This window comes from Heteronotia binoei, chromosome 5 (assembly GCF_032191835.1).
Source record: "Heteronotia binoei isolate CCM8104 ecotype False Entrance Well chromosome 5, APGP_CSIRO_Hbin_v1, whole genome shotgun sequence".
NCBI classification, from domain to species: Eukaryota; Metazoa; Chordata; class Lepidosauria; order Squamata; family Gekkonidae; genus Heteronotia; species Heteronotia binoei.
Genome location: NC_083227.1, coordinates 45,167,746 through 45,187,997, shown reverse-complemented (window position 1 = coordinate 45,187,997; position 20,252 = coordinate 45,167,746). Strand labels below are relative to the sequence as shown.

The window sequence follows — 20,252 nt, the reverse complement described above, 5'->3', positions numbered from 1 at the left end:
GGGGAGGGTCCCTAACAGTGTCCCCTCTAAGCTGAGTTAGTGTGAGCTAGCTCACAGTTTTTAAGCTTCTGGCTCGTACATTTTTGTCTTAGCTCAGGAAAAATGGCCCCAGAGCAAACTAATTTCCACAGTGGCTCACAAATCAAATGCCTGTAACTCATGAAGTAGAATTTCTGTTCACAAGATTTAGAGGGAACATTGGTCTCTAATGAATTTTTCCAGGCCTTCACCTCTCCAGGACACCACCATCACAAAAATAGAGAACAGTCTCCTTTCTCCAACTTTAACTCATGACACTAGAGGCAAACAGCCCCAGATCCTAAGATTTGGAACACCACTGAGAAATTCTGTCTATACCATCCTAGTGAGATGCAGACAGTGGTGAAAAAACATCTTTCCAGCAGGTAACCCAGTTCTAATATTTAGGGGTAGGGTGGTGATATCTTCAGCTGCATTTTTTTAAAAAACAAACAAACAAACAAACAAACAAACATAATCAAATGCTTTACTAACATCAAAATCGTGAGAAAATTTGCTGGATCTTGTAAGACTGACAGGGGTTTTTTTTGGGGGGGGGGGGAACAATGCTGCTATTTCATTCCTTTGAAAAACTTTCATTGTTTTCTCTCCTGAAAATGTATTCTCAGTTCATACGGTGGAAACAGGAAGGAAGGTTCACAGCATTTGTAACTAAAGCAGAACTGCCTCTTCTATCATGCTGAGATATGTTTTTCCTAGAAAACCCCATGCTGAACTCATTCATTTCTCCCAAAAAGTGATTTAATATCCCTCTGCCCCTACCAGAGTCAACCAAGTTTCCTGTTTTCTCAGGGGAACAATTCTGCTGTGCTTACAGATTCCATGTCTGCCTCAACCTAGACCATACCAGGATGACCAATTTCCAGGATGTCCATTAAAAAAAATGAACCGGGGAGGGGGGGAGGGATATACAGTTTCCTTACCACACAGCCTTTACTAAACGTCCCACTTCGGGCCTTTTGTTAATGCTGCCTGAGCAGAGAACACCATTGCAACGTTGCACTATTATTATGCAATTCAGGTAAGGCCTTCTTCCAGAAAGCCAGATGAATCATGCAGTGTTAAACATGACAGGACATGCAAGTCAGCACAGCTATTGGGAAAGCGGATACAGGAGGATCCTTGAACTTAAGGGCAACTGAGGAAGTAGCCCAGGAGGCAGCACTTTTAAGATAAATCATCTGTTGATGGCAATGCAGAAAAAATGCCAAGGCTGTTTGCTACTACAGCTCATTAAAATGCCCTAAGCAGGAATCTGTCCACCTTTAACATTTTATTATTTTGTGCCTTTGACAGTGCACATACATGGAGGGCAGTACAATATATCTGCATCAGCTTGAAAGAGACCACATTCAGACACAGTTCTTACATAGCCTGCATCAGACAGACTGTGAGGAGGTTCAAAAGGGCCTGTCGAAATAAATTCTGAAGAAACTCTACAATGGCTCAGTTCCCTTTTCTCTCTGCAAGCACTGAGCTTTTCTCTCATACAGCCCTGTATTTTTTCCGACTAAAGAGAAATGAACGTCCATGAAAGAACACAAATAAACAGAAGCTGCAGTGTTCAGGGGGGAAGCCCAGAAAGAAACATTACCTAGCGACAAAGAAATGTATCACACAATGAAGAGCATTAGAAAGTGGTTTTAGAAACAGACACATGCTGCAGCTCGGGCCTCCATTTAAAAGAATCAATATGACTTTGGCTTTTCTAAGGGGGGGGGGGGAGAGAAAAGAAGGTATTTGAACTAAAAAAAAAAGATCAAGTTATGCCATCACTGGACAAGTGTAAATATTTCCCACTCCCCCACATTCATCTTTTCAGCTGCTCTCATTAAAAAAAATCACAAAACACAGATTCTTCTCCCAGAAGAACAACTTGATACTGACATTTTGAACTTCCTCAGTGTAGTGGGAGAAAGGTGGGCTTACAGATATTTCTGGTAATCAAAAATAAATTAGGAAGCCTGCTTTTCCTTTCAAGTTGCTTTTATTGTACTTTACTTGAGGTATGGATATGCTGCCTTTCCATTTTAAAAGTTTCTAAATGGCCCATGAACTAAAGAAAAATTGCGATAATACAGACTAACTGCAAAATCCAAACAATGTCTATGAAACCAGAAGGCATACATGCAAAACAACAGAAATAAGATAAAGATCAGAGAAAAACAGCCAGTTGACTGATTTATTTGCCTTTTCATTGCCTTGTATGCAAAAGTTGCTTTAGAAACACATAAATATTCAGAATAGAATTTTGTATCGTAAGTAGGGGGGAAAAGACTTCTTACCTGCAAACTATTATTCAGCAAGTCAAAGTCGCTATATCTTCTCACAATCTGCAAAAACACAAAATTAGATGGAGAGAAGCCAACTATGTTTCAGATGCAAAAACCTTCTAAGAGAATCACATAAAGGATGGAGAAATCACTGCCACTGCATGTTACAGCTGGCCTAGGCCAGTAAAAACAAAATGGGCTTATACTTTCCCCGTTATACTGTGGTAAGCATTCTTACAACTAACTTTATAGGTCCAGTTTCCCAGCTAAAATGGGGATAAGAAAATTCATGTTTATGATGGCCTTAATGTAAAGCATTCCTGCTATGAACATTATTGATATCCATTCAAAAGCTTTACTCTGCCTAGAAATCTTTGCATCATGGCATCCGATACATCAGAGAGGTTTTCCAAACCTTGCAACCATGATTTTTGCAGATGTACCAGCATTACAACATGGTAATGCCAACAACACTGTAACCTGAACTGAGTCTTTCTTTAAAAGGCAGATTTAAAATGTCATAAATAACAAAGGCTGCAATCACCCGCACTAAATAATGCACTTAAACCCACTTTCAATGCACTTTCCAACTGCATTTTACTGTGTGAACTGGCAAAATCCAGCTGGAAAGTACATTGAAAGTGGATTGAAAGTGCATTATTTAGTGTGTGTGATGGCAACCAAACAGCACCATTCTCTGCATCAAACATGCAAAGTACAAACAGTCACATGTATTTAAAAGAGCAAGACTCAAGTCTGGTCACACCTTAAGGGCCAACAGGATTTCCAGGGTGTTAGCTTTTCCAGAGTAAAAGCTCACTTCATCAGATATCTGATGATGAATATTAGACATCTGATGAACGGATCTTTGACTTGCAAAAGCTCATATCCTGGAAATCCCATTGGTGTTTTATGTGTTACTGGACTCAAGTCTTGCTGTTCTACTGAAGATGAATATGGCCACCCGCCTAAGAGTAAGTTTTTAAAACACAGACTTTCACACTCACCCTACACTGCTCTGACGTTCCTCTGTTCAGCGCGGGCATCCTTCTGATTTCCCACTATCTGCCCTGGGACTTCAGCTTGCGTCGCCGTTTTTGTGAGGCAAAGAGAAACCGCTAAAAACCAGTTTCTCTTTGCCGCGCAAAAATGGCCACGCATGTTGAAGCCCCGGGGAAGATAGTGGGAAATCGGAAGGATGCTGCACTGAAAAGAGGAACATCAGAGTGGCATAGGGTGAGTGCAAAATCAGTCACATACATCAGAAGTTGCAGACCAATTAGGACTCCTTGTATACAGAGATGGCACACATCCAAGAGCCCATGCTTCCAAGGACATAAGTAGGTGAAAGGAAGAAAATAGCCTCCTGGGCCAGATGGTACAGATAAAACAAGGGTAGGACTGTGAGGAAGCTCTCCAGAGAAGCATAAAATAGCTTGGTGGTAGACCATTTGCTTTGCACACGGAAGGTCCAAGGTTCAAACTCCAGCCATCTCCATCTAATAGGTAGCAGATTAAGTAGGAGTCCTCTACCCGAGACCCTGGAGAATTGCTGCCTGGCAGAATACTGATACACCAACAGACAAAGTCAGTGTAAGCCAGTTCCGTGTATACTACATCATGTCCAAGCCACACTTTGTTTCAAAACTGGTGAGTCAGGTATACAACTGGCATTGGTCTGGTATGCAAATCTGCTTCCAGGCTGCACCAAGGCATGGCACTTTAGATCAGAGAGGCACAGCCTTGAATAATCTGGAGCTTTCTGCTCCACGTGCACCTTGCAGCTCTATTATCTCTGCTTGCAGTACTTTCTGGTTTGGACTACACAGACTGATGAAGAGATTAGGCATTTACGTATCGGTGTCCTGAGGCAGAGCATTTGCCTTCATAATCTGTTACGTCCCTTTCAAACTTGGCATCCTGCTTTGTTGGCAGATCGGGGGGGGACCAATTCCCCCCCCAGGCATACCCTATATAATACTAATAAACAAAGCAAAACTGAATATATTTTATGTGCATTTGTTCCTTGACTCTAGTCCAGAGAGTCTAGAGAAAGTATGAAGTACTGCGATGTACTTTTTGCCTAAATGGTCTGAATTGCCCTGGAGTCTTTTTTTTTTTTTTAAAGCCTGCAGTCCGTTTTCTTCAGGCCCTAGCTTTTTTGGACTCAAGTCAGACTGAGATGTGAACAAGAAATGCACAGGAACAACCTACCAGGCCCTGTGCTGTTGCTGCACAGCTTTTCATTCAAAAGGGCTTTGTCTGGAAGCACCACCCTAAAGGATTCCCTAAAGGGCACCAGAAGCTGTATGGTAGCAGTCCTTGGGGAACTGAGTCCAGCAGCCTCAGATTATCAGGTGACAAGAGGGACCCTTTTGCTATACTGCCACTGCCCCAATGTTATTTTCTCAACAGATATCAAATGTTAAGTTACCTGCCAGTTATTTTCCATAGAAATCCCTCTTTGTACACGAATTATGTACTCCTAGAAACAAGGAAGGGAGAAAAAGCATGTTAGAGATAAAGTGCCAGATGAAACATTCACACTTCTTCCCAAGTAAGTAGTCCAAAAATGCCTCTGCAGGCTTTCAGACATGAGTTTTGCCTTTTGGGCTTTACCGTTCTTCCAGGGTTGTATGCACAAGCCTCTGGCTCATTCTTCTCTCCCCCATCCTTTCCTCTCTGAAGTTTTTTCCATGTTGCACCCTCATTGCAGTGCTAAACTCCCTTCCTTACCAATGTGATGCATAGCAGAGTCAGGTCCTTCAGTACATATGAACATATGAACATATGAAGCTGCCTTATACTGAATCAGACCCTCGGTCCATCAAAGTCAGTATTGTCTTCTCAGACTGGCAGCGGCTCTCCAGGGTCTCAAGCTGAGGTTTTTCATGCCTACTTGCCTCGACCCTTTTTTGGAGATACCAGGGATTGAACCTGGGACCTTCTGCTTCCCAAGCAGATGCTCTACCACTGAGCCACCGTCCCTCCTAAATTCAGAAGGGCATGATTCTGCTTAGGACAACAATGTAAATTTAAGATGCACAAGTGGATCTGATGTTTTAAATGATCATCAAAAAGAAGAAATTGGATTTATATCCTGCCCTCCACTCCGAATCTCAGAGTGGCTTCACAATCTCCTTTACCTTCCTCCCCCACAACAGAACCCTGTGAGGTGGGTGGGGCTGAAAGGACTCTCACAGCAGCTGCCCTTCCAAGAACAACCTCTGCCAGAGCTATGGCTGACCCAAGGCCATTCCAGCAGGTGCAAGTGGAGGAGCAGGGAATCAAACCCGGTTCTCCCGGAGAAGAGTCCGCACACTGAATCACACCACCAAACTGGCTCTCACAGGAAAGAAGTTTCCTATGCAGATTCACCTTTGACAATGATGCTCTCATGGTTCATAAGACCTACAGCACTAAACCAAAGGGTGTAGGAAAGGACAGTATAAACATGAAGACTTTATACTAAATTCTTAATATTATTTCACTCCATTCATTCCAGTCCCACTGGACCCCAGTGTGCCAAATGAACTATCAGCATAAGGATCAGCACAAGCCTAGCACCTCTTCCAGATACAAGAAAAGCCAGTTTGGTGCAATAGTTAGAGTGCTGAACTATGATCTGGGAGACCACAGGTTTTAACCTCTACTCTGCCAGAGAAGCTTGCTGGGTGAACTTGGACCATCCACACCCTCTCATTCTCACCTACCCCACAAGGTTGTTTTAAGGATAAAATGGACAAGCGGAGAATTATGTAAGTTGCTTTGGGTCCCCATTGGGGAACAAGGTGGGGCATAAATGAAATAAATAAATATGTATACTGCATTAGCATACCAATTCCTAAAAAAGGAATCCCATCCAGTCTGCTACTCTCTTTTAAGCAATCATGTCACTTCTGAGTTTGGCTGTGGGAAATTCCTACTATTGGCACTAAGAAATATTTTGCTACAAAATCAAGCTACAAAAGACTATGTACCCTGCCACTAACAGCAAGGGAAGACCAGGAGAAGGGCCGCGGTTCAGTGGTCAAGAATCTACTTTTGATGCAGAAGTTCTCAGGTTTCAATTGCCAGCATTTCTACTTAAAAGAACCAGGTAGTATACAAAGTTAGAGTCCAGTGGCACCTTTAAGACCAACAAAGCTTTATTCAAAGCAGGGGCTTTCGTGTGCAAGCATACTTTATCGGAGTCTCAGTCATTTAAGTGGTTAAACCATAGAGAAGAAAAAAATTAATTCAATAGGGATTAGTATTGCTTACTTCTCCTCTTTTCCAAAAAGATCAGCTTTTGCACAGATCAAACAAAGACTCTGACATTGAAATATACGGTCCTAGGAGCCTTGCTAAAGGTAGATGTTCACTCTTGGGTCTGGGGATTCTACCATATGGCTATAAGGCAGAGTATCTTACTTGTTTAATTGCACAGCATTACCACAGAGCTTATTCGCTAGCGGGCAGAGGTTACCAGCATCGAGGCACTGCTGTTGAAGACGCAGCTGCGCTGGGCAGGGCATATTTCTAGGATGGAAAACCACCGCCTTCCCAAGATTGCCCTGTATGGTGAACTCTCCACCGGCCATCGAAATAGAGGGGCACCAAAGAAAAGGTACAAGGACTCCTTGAAGAAATCCCTTAGCACCTGTCACATCAACCATCACCAGTGGTCTGACCTAGCCTCAGATCGCAAAGCATGGAGGCACACCATCCACCAGGCTGTCTCTTCCTTTGAGAACACACGCATAGCTGGTCTTGAGGACAAAAGGAGATTGAGGAAGAATCACACTGCTACAGGACCAACCCTAAATCAGACTTTTCCCTGCAGCCGCTGTGGCCGGACCTGCCTGTCCCACATTGGTCTTGTCAGCCACCAGCGAGCCTGCAGCAAACGTGGACTATTGCACCCTTCTTAAATCTTCGTTCACGAAGCCAAGCCGAGAGATTCGCTAGCCCATTTTAATGTGTTACCCTCTGCGGTACTTTACGGGAGATTTCACAAAACTCCATATGCTAATAGGCTATGTGCTTGTAGTCAGTGGGCCACAGAAAGCCTTGGACATGTCTTTTTGTACTGTTCTTATTACCCTGATATTCACTCCACACTTATTGAACCCTTGTTGAGAGAGCAAGCAGGGAAATCTGATGAATGTAAAACCCTTTTTCTATTATCTACTCGGAACCAAATGGTGACTGAAACTGTGGCCAAATTTTTGTACCTTGCATCTATAAGAAGAATAATGTATAAGCAAATAGGACCATGATGGTCTGTATTGGGTTTTTTTTCCTTTCCCCCTCTCTGTCAATAATATGGTTGATATGCCAATAAAGCTGGTTGTTGTAAGCTCACACCTTGAATAAAATTTGATTGGTCTTAAAGGTGTCACTAGATTCTAACTATGTTTTATTGCTCTAGACTAAAGCAACACAGATGACCACCTTGATCTACCAAGATAGTATGCAGCGTAAGACCTCTCACCTGGAGACCCACTGCCAGTCAGAATAGACAGGCCAGTGATCTGACTTGGTATAAGACAACTTCCTGTGTTCAGGGGTGATCACCAGAGATCTAATCTGTAAGCCATTTTTGCAAGTTATAGTGTCCTCCTAACCTCATGCCTCTCTAAGCTGCACAGTTTCATTTGTCTTTATTTCAGAATTTAAACACCGATCTCTAGAGCACACACAGTGCCACAGAAGATAAAATACAAAGCTAGATCTCTCTACCCAAAACAAATTATTTCCTCTAAAGTCTCAAAACCATAAAGTCATAAACCTATAAGCCTCGGAATAACAGATATTGTAGGCTGTCTTATGAGCCATGAAGGGGCCATTGCTCAGTGGTGGAGCATCCGCTTTGCACGCAGGTCCCAGATTCAATGAACAACAGCTCCAGTTAAGACGATCTAGCATAGGTGATGTAGAAGACTTCTTCCTGAGACCTGGAGAAACACTGCCAGTCTGGTTAGAAAACAGTGACTGATGGACCAATGGTCTGATTCAGTGTAAAATTCAGTCACAGGAGGTGTCACGGTTCAATAAGATACAACCAAAACACTGTCAAACCGTACCAGTGTAATACTGTACAATAAAGACTATTTTTAAAAAAAAAAACACTAAGGTATATTGCTTTCATTGGAATTTCAACACACAATTATACAATATACTATCAGAGAATCACTCTCATAACATCATTATATCAGAGAATCACATTGTATAAAAAATCAGTTTGTGTGTATATCTTTCACAAAGTCCCAGGGTTCTACAGCATCATATTAAATAACACAATTCAAATAGTGGGGCTCATATGGAAATTTTTTCCAATTAATTTTAAAATAATTTTATTTCATTAACAAAACACATACCATCAGGAGAAAAATAGGTGAACAAAAGAATTAAAAACACCTACATAGTAAAGGGAAGGCAAGTACCCTACTCCTGCTATTAGGGACATTAAGCCAGCACACAACCTCAACAGGGAAACTGTTAGTGACCATATACTCAGATATAAACCCAGTCCCAGAAGGGTACATTAGCTCATATGGAAAATTTAAACATTAAATAAACACAACTTAGGTGTATTAATTCAAAGTCCAAAATATTCAATGGAAAATATTGCAGTCCTCAAGCAACTATTGCAATCTGAGCAGTAAATCCACAGAAAATCAGAGAGTGGAAGCAGAATTATTTAGTGTATGAACTCTGGAAAGTTGGATTATAAGAACAAAGATTAATAATCGTGGCATCCAGCATATACAATGAATAGTCATACTAGCAGTCCATGATCTGAGGAAGACAGTACAAAACTAAGCTGAATAAATCCAGAGTCTTCGTCTAGGCATTGGAATTCAGGACTCTAAATTTTCCAATTGGGATACTTTGGACTTTGACTACACAATCAAGTTGTGTTTTTTTAATTAATGTTTAAATTTTCAGTTTGAGCCCTTCTATTTGAACTGTATTATTGAATATGATGCTGAAGAATTTTGGAACTTTTTAAAAGATATACACATAAACTGATTTTTCATACAGTAGGATTCTGTGGTACAACACTGTGATAGGAGTGATTCTCTGATAGTATATTGTATAACTGTATGTTGAAAGTCTAATAAAAGCAATATGCCTTACCTTTTTTTAAAAAAAATAATCTTTATTGTTGCATAGTGTCATATTGGTATGATTTGACATTTTGGTTGTATCTGATTCAGTGTAAGGCAGCTTCATGTGTCAATATGGAAGACAGAAACTTGTCAATTTCTGCATCCCATTAGGAATTGAGCTTATCCCCAATATGAGCAACATATTCCATATGATATGGCAGAAGGTAGCAAGACCACTGAATACTCATGAAACGTGTATTGTTGCACTGCTACATGGTAGGTACCAACACCTCTTTGATTGTCACCCATTTGGCAGGAAAATGCAAATTGGCCACCACATTGCAACACACTTACAAATAATTCAAACAAACATTTGGACCACCACCACATGCAAATGTGTTTCACGCTGACAAGGAATGGCTTTTCAGAAAGCATGCTGGTGTTCTATTCAACTACCATAAATGGGTCTATCAGTAAAGTGTTGTCTCAAGTGGCACCTTTCTTCAGCTAGAGTCTAGTAACAACTTAGAAACCAACACAATTTTCTGAGTATAAGCTTTCAAGAGCCAAAGCTCCTTCTGACAGATACATATTGAAGTATTTCTTCAATAGCTGTGGATATTTTCCAGATGGAAGCTTATTGTAAAGAGATGGTCTCCTGACCAGGGCCAGTACCAGGTATTTTGGCATCCTAGGTGAGGCCCCCCACTCTGACTTCGTGCCCTGCTGCCCACGCTCTTCCTCCCCCCAGACCTGCTGGCAAAGCCAAAACCTACCCCAGAGTGCCTGAGTGACAGCAGCTGGAGGTGGTGAGAGTGTGTGTGGCAGCGGTGGGCCCAATCTGAGGGTGCCCCTGTCTGCCTCTGACCTCAGGTGGCATGCTGGGAGGGGGAGCACCCATGCCACCACACCGCACACATCTTCCCCATTGTCATCACCTGCCGCCAAGCTGGTCAGCCTGTAGTGACACTGCCACCCACCCTGCTCATTGACTGGCCACCAGAACCATGGGGCAGCAGAAGACAAAGAAGAGGCAGGGAAGCACTGGGTCCCCCTGCCTCTACCTCTTCACTCACCATGGAGGGTGCCAATGAGCATGTTACCATCGCAGATGACCTCGTTGAGGAACTTGTTGGTGCAAGGTGGAGGACGACGGTGGAGTGGTAGGCAGCAGCAATGGCAAGCATGGCAGCGGGCCCAAGTTGAGGGCGCCCCTGCCTGACTCTGCCCTCAAGTGGCATGCTGGTGTGGGGGGTGCTGCCGCCCCTGCTGCCTGCCCGTAGCATTCCTGGTAGGCTGCCAGGCTATCTGGACAGCGAGGTGAAGAAGGGCAGTGGAGAGGCAGGCAGCAGAGACAGCAAGCTTGACAGGGGGGCCCAAGGTGGAACACTGGGAGGGGGAGCACCACCACACCACTGCCCCTTCTCAACCCCTTCCCTGCTACCCCCACCACCTGCCCACATCACTCCTGGTAGGGCTCCAGACTGGATGGCAACATGGAGGAGAGTGGTGAAGAGACAGGCAGCAGTGAGGGACCCAATGGGCCAGGTAGGTGGTGACCTATCCAGCCTACTGGGTACTGCCAGCCCTGCTCCTGAAAGCTCTTTAGCAAGATACCTACCATGGCTGAGAAGTATTACCTTGCAGCTAATTGGTCAGGTAATCCAGAGTGCATGAAGAAACAGCCGGAGCAGTTTTGAAAGATGGCTACTAAATGACAGAAAGTAAAACATCTCAAAATGCAGGGTCTCTCCCACTCATTCTAACATGGGGTAGCATATTTGATGCCATACAAGAATATTTTTGCCTCTCCCTGTTTTCTTCTTGTACACTAGATTAAAAAAACAACTATTATGAGGACAGCATAAATCCCTAGTACACTTTCACCCAAGACAATCCACAAATTAATGCTACCTCTGGAACTTTTTATCAACATTGGCTGTGGGGAAGGATGCCATTATGCCAGGCTGATTGGGCGGGGGGGGGGGGGGGCAGTTTGAAAAGAAATACCAGATAGGAGTTTGGGGACAGAAACAGCTGAGCACTGACTGAAGATGAAGTGCTTTGGGATGGAGGGTTCTTCTAAGGCTTCAATAAGGTTCTGCCTGCATCAATGTCTTGCCTCCACCTGTGTTCTATTTGCATATTTGTAGTCACCATAAGTTTCCAGGGCTCTCTCCTCCAAAGGGAACCAACCCAGATAAGCCATGAGAACTTCTCACTGTTTGAGCATGAGGGGAGTCCCATAATAATATGAATCAGGGACATAAGATTCTCATCTCACTACTGATGCTAATTTTCTGCACCCAAGCATTTCCCCTGCAGTCTAATCAAGCTGATTACAATGCACCTTCCCATCCCTTTCTTTATGACACCCCTCCCACCTTCTGACTAGGATAAAAGGACTGGGATCTCCTCTTCTACTCTACTATGTATGACAAAGGGAGCTCTGACTCTTAAAATTTTACACCCTGAAACTCTAGTTGGTCTCTAAGGCATGATTGGACTCAAATCTGAATTTCTTTCTGTACATTCTCTTCAGTGTCCAATTTTCACACCCATGCATAGTAATGGTGAATATTATCGCATGAACTGTCTTGTTGGGTGATCTATTAAGACAACCAGACCAAGGCATATACACTCCTTTTTTATGTCAATTTCCCTCTCTTCCCACCCTACTGATAATTAAAAATCAATACCAAAAAAATGATGTCAACCAGCCAAAGAAACATTTTGGGTTTCCATACATACTAACTGACCAGTAATGTGAATTACGTAAGTGTAAGTGCGTGTGAGTGTATATATGGAAAATTCCCATGATACACACACCCCAAACCCTGGTATCCATCATTTTTAGAACTGATAACCATAAATGTGTTTTCGCCCTAAACAGTCATGTTGAAAACAGACTGCTCCAAAGCACAGAAAGACAAGCTAAAGAGTGCAGAAAGCTTTTCACGTGATTAATTCATCTGCCAGTAGCTATGTCTAGGCGAGAGGTGCACAGCAAATACACAGTTTTTAATGATTATATAATATTACTGATAACTAAAAATGACACTAGAAGATCAGTGAATGGGTCTTCCATAGCTCTTTTTAAAGTGTAAACGGAGGACCATGGATCAGGGCCTTCATGGAGGAGGGGAATTAATGATTTCTCATGCTGTTTTACCCAACCTCATCTTCCTCTCCCCTGCTGCTATTTATCTTAGAAGGCAAACATGCCCCATATGAGTATCTGTAAGTTCTCTCACCCCATGACATAAATAGCAGCCCCAGGGGGCTGAGATTGGGAAAACTACACAGAGCAAGGGCTAAAACGCCCCTCCCCCAACTCCAAATGGGTCTCTTCCTTGCTGTTATTTACAACCTAAAATTGTTATTTAGACAGTCACAGAGCTCCCAACACCATAATTAGAATTTGACCCTTAGCTTTTTAGAATTCCACACTCATAATCCACATTAGGGAACTTGTATTTTTACAAAAGAAAAGCTTGGTGAATGACAGGGAATTCAGCATATATCGCTCAATCAGTACAAGTCTTAGGTCTCCTCTGGAATAACACAATAAGATTAAAAAACTAGCTTTAAAAACTTACACACACAAGCTACATTACTGCAATTCTTGGCCCTATTCCTAAATTTACCAAGCAGCCCAGATCAGCACTTGCTACAATATTTTAAATGAATCTGAGTCAGCCTCAATTCGTACCTCGCAAAAAATGCCCTATAATTATAACAATCTTAAACGACAAGCAGCTCATTTTGAACACTGTGTTATGGACACAACCCCCTCAATCTACATACCAGCTTTGCAAATAAGCCCATAAAAGGTGCTAGCCCTTAACAACAACAAAAAAGCTACTAACCCATCTCCCCATGCAAATAGATTATCCTTTTATGACCTCTTTTCTTCCTTTCAAAAAGTATTTTGAAAGTTTCTTCCTGCTTGCCTAGACAGTCTTATTCACTACACTTGAAAGCGAATGACTATTTACAAGCCTACTAAAAGCTCTACTTGCGTCTCCTCTTGACATTCACAGTTCAAAGATGCACAAACACTATTTTCTCAGACCAATTCCATTCTGTTTGGCCTTTCAGCCTAACTACAGAGAGTAGCTCACTCCTGACAGCAGTAAAAAAATGTTCAGCTTTGCTCCTGCAGAGGTCATGGTGTTTTCCAAGCAGACTATTTGCCCCAGGTTTGACAGTGTTGCAAAGTGTATGCAGTAGATCCTGTTTCTCCACAGCACTGTGGTACATTTATACACCTTCCAGCGTCCCCCCCAGTTTTCCCCTAATCTTTCTCAACCTCATTTGCTCGGAAGCTTGGAGAAAGATTGCGCCAATGCCTGGATTGCTGCTCTATGTGCAGGGTCCGCAGGGAAGTCTGGATTTTCACCTTTCTGCCCACAAAAGAGCCATTTTCTGCACAACAGCCACCCCTCAGCAAACTAAGATTTTCTTCTTCTTCTTCTTTTCTTTAAAAAGGCAACTGAAAAGCAATACAATAGCGTGACAATATATAACTGGTTATCTAAATTCCCAGCTTTCATTTTGGAAAAAGTGCATCTCTGGCCCCTTTTACTATGGAGATATAAGGGGAAAGGCAATGAAAGGAACTAGGGTCTTTAAAAAATAAAACTGGATTTTAGAGAACCTGTTACACATATTGTAATAACGTTATATTGATATGCAGGCCTTGAATTCAGCAGCTCAAAGGAGCACAGCTCCTGAACCTTTCTGAGAGCTCCCCCTCCTCCTCTCCACCTACCTACCTTCTCCACTGAATAGTAGGTACAGCTGCATAACAATCCCTGAAGGATCTCCACCACCTATTTTTCTACAAAATGACCCCTGTTGATATTATATTCAATTGGAGGTTCCTTAAAAACTAAAAAAGAGCTGGTGGTACCAGGATGGGTAATGGCCACTGGGCGTCTGGGGAGGAAATTATGGGGAAAAGTGTCATGGAATCTGTGTTGTCAATGTGTTGTATTGGCATGGGAAAACTACACTAACCTGCCCCCATGTGGAAAGCACCCTTAATCACTTGCATTGTAAAGAAACAGCAACTGTGTTCAGAGCAGCGAAGCTTAGAAAAGAACCTATTGTGAGGAGGTCTATCATATTTACACATTGGTGCTGAGATCAGGAGAAAGGCAGGTATATTTTAAATACATACAATTTGCCTAAATGCATTATAACAGATCTTAGATCTACTGAGGTTTTATATGGCAAGAGAAGCCACATGAAATCATTTTAAATTTATAAAACCTTGACGGTACAACTGGTACATCACATATAGATTTCACTACATCAAAAAACAAAACGAAAAGAGTTGTGTCCTTGGTACTATGAAGTAAGGGTGGAATGATGTGATATTGCATTGTTCATTAGTTGTCTTGGGTTCATTGGATGTCTCTCTGGACTGTCTGATATCTTGTAACCTGTAATCTTGTAACCATCCCTGAGCTCCAGCAAGAAAGGATGAGTATAAATAAAGTAAAATAAAATGTTTTTAATAGAATTCTTAGTTCAGCTTGGATGCTGCTCTCTCTGTTGCCCTAAAATATTGCTTCCTCATGCCATGCATAAAGGGGTGGGGATTTGATTTCAGTTTTCTATGGAAATGTAAAGGCACAGAAAAAACACTTTAAAAAAAAAAGATTTATTTCCTCTCCCTCCAACAGAAAAATAGTAAATTTTAGAGAGCAATGAAAAACATACATGAAATACTCTCATCTGGTGACTTCTTGTCAAATATCTACAGGCATATGTGTGTTTAAGCATCAAATCAGAAAGGACAAAGATTACACATTTGCATTTGGTATAAAAGACAAATTGCAAGCACTTGGAGCTCTGATGGTCATGCAGGAAAGTGAAGGGGGTTAACTCTTCAGTCTCCACACACTGTTTGCTAATCTTCTCGATCTCTAGCACTTTTGTTTGCACTTACACAGAAAAAGACAAACAATTTTTTTTTAAAGACAAGCAATTTTTCCCTTAACAGGTTACCAGCTCTGCTAGGGTTGCCAGGTCTGTGTTGGAAAACACCTGGAGACTTTGGGGATGGATCTGGGAAAAGGTGGTGTTTGGGGAGGGGAGGGGCCTCAGCATGGTACAATGCCATAAAGTCCACCCTTTAAAGCAGCCATTTGATCCAGGGTAGATGATCTCTGCCAGCTGGAGATCACTTGTAAAAGCAGGAGCTCTCCAGGCCCCAGCTGGAGGCTGGCAACCTTACATCTCTCCAGGACCTGGCTCAAGGACACATGAGGTTGCTAATGCCTCTTTATTTAGAGGAACAGAGCACATGATCTTTGCCATGTTTGTTTTGGCCCTAAGTAGTTGGTAAAAAAATGAGTACCCAGCTTGTTGGAGGGAAAGTGTAGATGACTGGCGAAGGCAATGGCAAACCACCCCATAAAAAGTCTGCCGTGAAAACGCTGTGAACGCAACGTCACCCCAGAGTCAGAAACGACTGGTGCTTGCACAGGGGACTACTTTTACCTTTTAGTCCCACTGAAGTTAGTAAGACTGAAGAATAAGTTGTACTATGTACCAGGCACAGTATTGCCAGCTGCTGACAGGAGCCTAACACCACCTTGTTTTCAGCCTTTGATTAAAGCATTTGTTGAGCAGATCTTTTATGACAGAACTGCGAAGCAGAGAAACATCCTCTCCATCTGTCTTGCAGTAGCTTCCCTCTCTCCCCTACTCCTGATTTAGTGCTAAAAGCACCAAACTGGTCCTGGTGACAAATAGACATCTGGGCAAACTCTTAATCCTAGCCTTTTTTACAACTGAGGAGAAAAATTATGACTACTGCAAAACATCAGCATAACACTCTGGCAGTAAACGTAACACATGGCATATTGTTGCCCAGTAGGCTTAACAATTAGAGTTTACTATCCTGTTTAATTGAAGTATGTTTGAATGACATAAAAGATGCTTACTCCGGAGTTAATGACATTCAGACTGAGGAGTCTGAAAGACATGCCAATACCCAGATTTAAAAAATAAAAATTCCTTCAAGTTTCCAAAAATCTCTTTGCACAGTTGCCTGGAGATAATTCTTACTTGCTGCAGGTAAACAGGTAAGTAGTTATTTACAAACCTGAAACACTGACCTCATAAACAACTCACCATGATGTGCCTTCTAAAATCCATAAGTGTTCCTTCTGGTTTCCTCACACAGCTCAAATGTTAATTTGTATACATACTTTGTGTACCTGAACACCATGGACAGTCAAGTTACAGCTCTCAAACAATGTGTCCAAGCTCCAAACAACCACATGAAGCCTCCTTGTCCTCAGAATTCTCAACTCTCTATTCAAGGCTGAAACTTTACATCTTTTCCACCACATTTTTGTAATTTGTTGCTTTCCTTAGCTCTCTTACAAGTTGGTGATGGTGGAAACTGCCTTCAAGTCGCACCTGACTTATGGTGACTGTGTGAGGTTTTCAAGGCAAGAGATGTTCAGAAGCAGTTTGTCATTGCCTGCCTCCACGTCATCACAACCCTGGTATTCCTTGAAGGTCTCCCATCCAAATACTAACCAGGGCCAGCCATAGTTAAGTTGCTGAGACCTGACAAGATCAGGCTAGCCTGGGCTATCCAGGCCAGAGCTTACAAGTTATGTACAAGTTATGCCCACAGTTTCCCCCAAGCAGTGAAGCATCCAGAGTTTTGTTTCCTTCACACAAAGAGAGTGCAACTTCTGGCTTGGTTACAGTCTTCCATTTATTTACAAACACATCAGGACACCACAAAGGAAGCAAGCAGATTCCTGCAGCAGACAGCATAACCGCTAAAATTCCCAAAGTCAGCAAATGCACTCCAAACGTACAACTTATAACAGTCTCCAAATCATTCCTTTTCCCACTCACCTCATCCTACAGAACAGTGATCTCTCTCAGCCAACAAATAAATTGTCTATTTATATTCAGTCACCTAGCTCTGACTGTTCATTCACTATCAGTAATCAACCAACAAAGGGTAGTTAACCAGCAGCCAGAACAATACAGATAAATTAAAAACGGTTTCAAATCCAAACCTTTCCCTACAGAAAATCACCTTTAACACCTTTATTATCTCAGGACCAAAACAGCAAACATGGCAACTTTCTAAATTATTCCTGGAGCCCCAAAGGTAAGTATGTAGAAGACTTAAGACTATCTGAAGCAATTCAAGGAGTCCAAACATCAACAGAATAAGAATAAATCAAGCTGTAAGGCCACTTCCAGTAGAATACAACAATCAAAAACCTAACTTCCTCACCATCCTTAGAAGAGAGCAACAAATGTACATTTCTATGACTTTCAGGTTTGATAAAATCTACACAACCAAAGTTATGGTTTTGTGTATATATGTTTATAGTCCACCTTTCTTATTGAGATTCAAGGCTGATTACATCTATATTATACACATACAGATTTGCTGACTATGACATCTGACCAGTTTAGTTTTCAGAAAAGACATACCAGGATTTAGATAGTGGGCGCCAATAAATAACATACGTCCATATAAAACTAGGTTGGGTGGTAGTTTGCCCCTTACTCGCTTTGTGCCTTTCCACATGCCATACTCAAGAATCATTACATCTCTGAGATAATGGGGTTAAAAAGTCAAGGGAGGCTCCTGCTTTCATGGCCTGCTGTGAGCTTTCCGGAAACATCGGATAACTGGATTACATGAGCCTTTGGCCTGACCCAGCCAAAGAGGGTTTCATCCCAAAACCCAAGAGTCCCGCCATCAGAACCTACCACACCTCAAACAAGCCTCCTCCAGCCTCCCCCTTTCCAAATATGCCACATATCAGCCTACTACCTCCAGTGAGCTCCCCATAATTGGGCTCACTCACCTCCTGATCAAACAGCCACTTACTTTCCCCGAATCCTCCCCAACACGGCCTTGTAATGCAATAAAACTAGCCTGCTACCACTTACCCCCTTCCCCAACTCCAAGGATTCTCTGGACGCACACAAGGCACAGAAGAGCCTGCACTAATGCTTAATTTCTAGATGTGGGAGGGAGGAGATGGTGCCACGGTTGAAGCCTGCCTGGAACAGCACTCTCCCTCCGATCTAGTGTTCTGTTCCCCTCCATTCCGGGTCTGTTGGGAGTCATGGAGTCTTGTGAACGAAAATTCTATTTTGTGAGCTACTGGCATTGAAGCTGTGAGCTACTGCATAAATTACTTCGCTCTGGGGCCATTTATCCTGAGCTAAGACCAAAATCTGTGAGCTGGAGGCCAAAAATCTGCGAGCTAGCTCACACGAACTCAGCTTAAAGGGAACATTGGCTGGGAGGACTCTCTGGGATCAAGGAAGCGCGCTCTGCACCTGCTATTGGGGCAACAGCACGTAGGGTTAAGCCCTGGCATCGCAAACGGACACCACCAACTAAAGGCGCAGTCGGAACAAAATCCGTCCCCAAAGCTAACCAATCATAGCCAGGAGGAGCCGCTCAACGCGCAAACCCAAAGCCCGACAACTCAGCCCAGGGTTATTTTCCAGCCAATCCCTACGCCCCCGTGGGGCCCTCAGGGGCCCCAAGTTCCCCACACACGCCCACAGCAAACAGACACACGCAGCCGCCCATGCAGCGCCCCGCCAGCGCTTCGCTCCCGCTTCCCCGGCAGCCCTTCCTAGCCCAGCCGGGCCCGGCCTGCTCCAGCCCCTTGCATTCCCGCCGGCTCTGCCTGCCTCCCTCCTTCCTCACCGTGTGCGAATGCAAGCTCTGGCTGGCTTCGATCACGGCTGTCAGCGGCACGGTGTCGTCGAGCAGCACTTTCCCCGCCGGCGGCTTCTCCATGAAGGCCATGCCGAGCTGGGGCGGGAGCGGCGGCGGCGACAGCCCCAGCGCCTCTCGCAGTGCCTCACCCGGCGGCTGCCTCCAGCTTTGCCCGCTGTCAACAGTCGAGCAGCCTCACCAGGGCAGGCCACAGGGGCCGCCTCCTCCTCCGGGTCTCAAAGCCCGGCGGGTCGCGTCTCTGTGCTCCCGCTCTGCCTCCACCGGGCGCTGTGTGGGCCACGCCGGCCAGACCTCAGCGAGCAGCAGCAAGGCCCGGGAACGGAAGGCAGGGAGGGCCGAGGGAGCCCGCACGGTTGGAGAGAAGGGCGGCCTTGGAGGAGCGGGGCCGCCCTCGTCTTACTCACAAGCCGCACGTTGGCGACTCCCGCAGCAGAGGATGGAGTCACTCTTCAGCACGCCACCCGCAGACCCAGTGCTATATACTCCGTAGAATAAGTTTGCTACGCACAGGGTAAGCGCCCTTGTGCAAGCCTAGGTTCACGTGATCTGATGCAGCGGAACAAAGTTAAGAGGCCAGCGGCACCTTTAAGACCAACCCAGTTTGATTCCAGGTATGAGCTTTCCCTGATGTGTGCACGCAGAATAAAACTCGGTTGGGCTTAAAGGTGTTACTGAACTCTTAACTTTGCTCCACCGCAGTTTAGAAGCAGAGAATTGGAAGTGTCTTCAAGGGTCATCTAGTCCAACTACCTGAATAACATGGGAAATTTGAAACGGTCTCCCCCTTCCACTCCCCCAGTGAGGCCTGCTCTATGCCCTGCCCCATTCATTGTGCCCAGATAGTCACCATAACTACTTACACATTATGTAGGTGCAAGAGACTACATGCCACATGTTGCTACTAGATACTGAGTAGGTGTAGTCGGGGTTTTTTTTTATCCAAAACACAAGGTGGATGCTTTGTATTTGTAGTAGAATTACATACTATACACACAGTAACATCCTGCCACAGACTCACATGCACAACTGTTGTGAACCGTGTATGCTAACTACTAATACTACTAACTGCTTCCTACATGTAGT

General features: G+C 43.7%; 1 protein-coding gene across 8 annotated transcripts in view; it reads right to left on the bottom strand.

The window, feature by feature from the left end:
* PXK (PX domain containing serine/threonine kinase like) overlaps positions 1-19,730 on the bottom strand; it is a 69,702-nt gene extending 49,972 nt beyond the window's left edge. For 7 of the 8 annotated variants that reach the window (XM_060239403.1, XM_060239404.1, XM_060239405.1 and 4 more), the window contains exons 1-3: positions 19,137-19,656; positions 4,747-4,797; positions 2,325-2,372 (exon numbers count right to left, since the gene is read on the bottom strand). In XM_060239403.1, coding sequence (XP_060095386.1) covers positions 2,325-2,372; positions 4,747-4,797; positions 19,137-19,238 — 201 coding nt within the window. In that variant the 5' untranslated portion in view covers positions 19,239-19,656. Of the gene's footprint in view, positions 1-2,324; positions 2,373-4,746; positions 4,798-19,136 lie in introns of all 8 variants that reach the window. The other variant, XM_060239402.1, reaches the window with a different exon arrangement.
* Between the last annotated feature and the right edge of the window lie 522 nt (positions 19,731-20,252).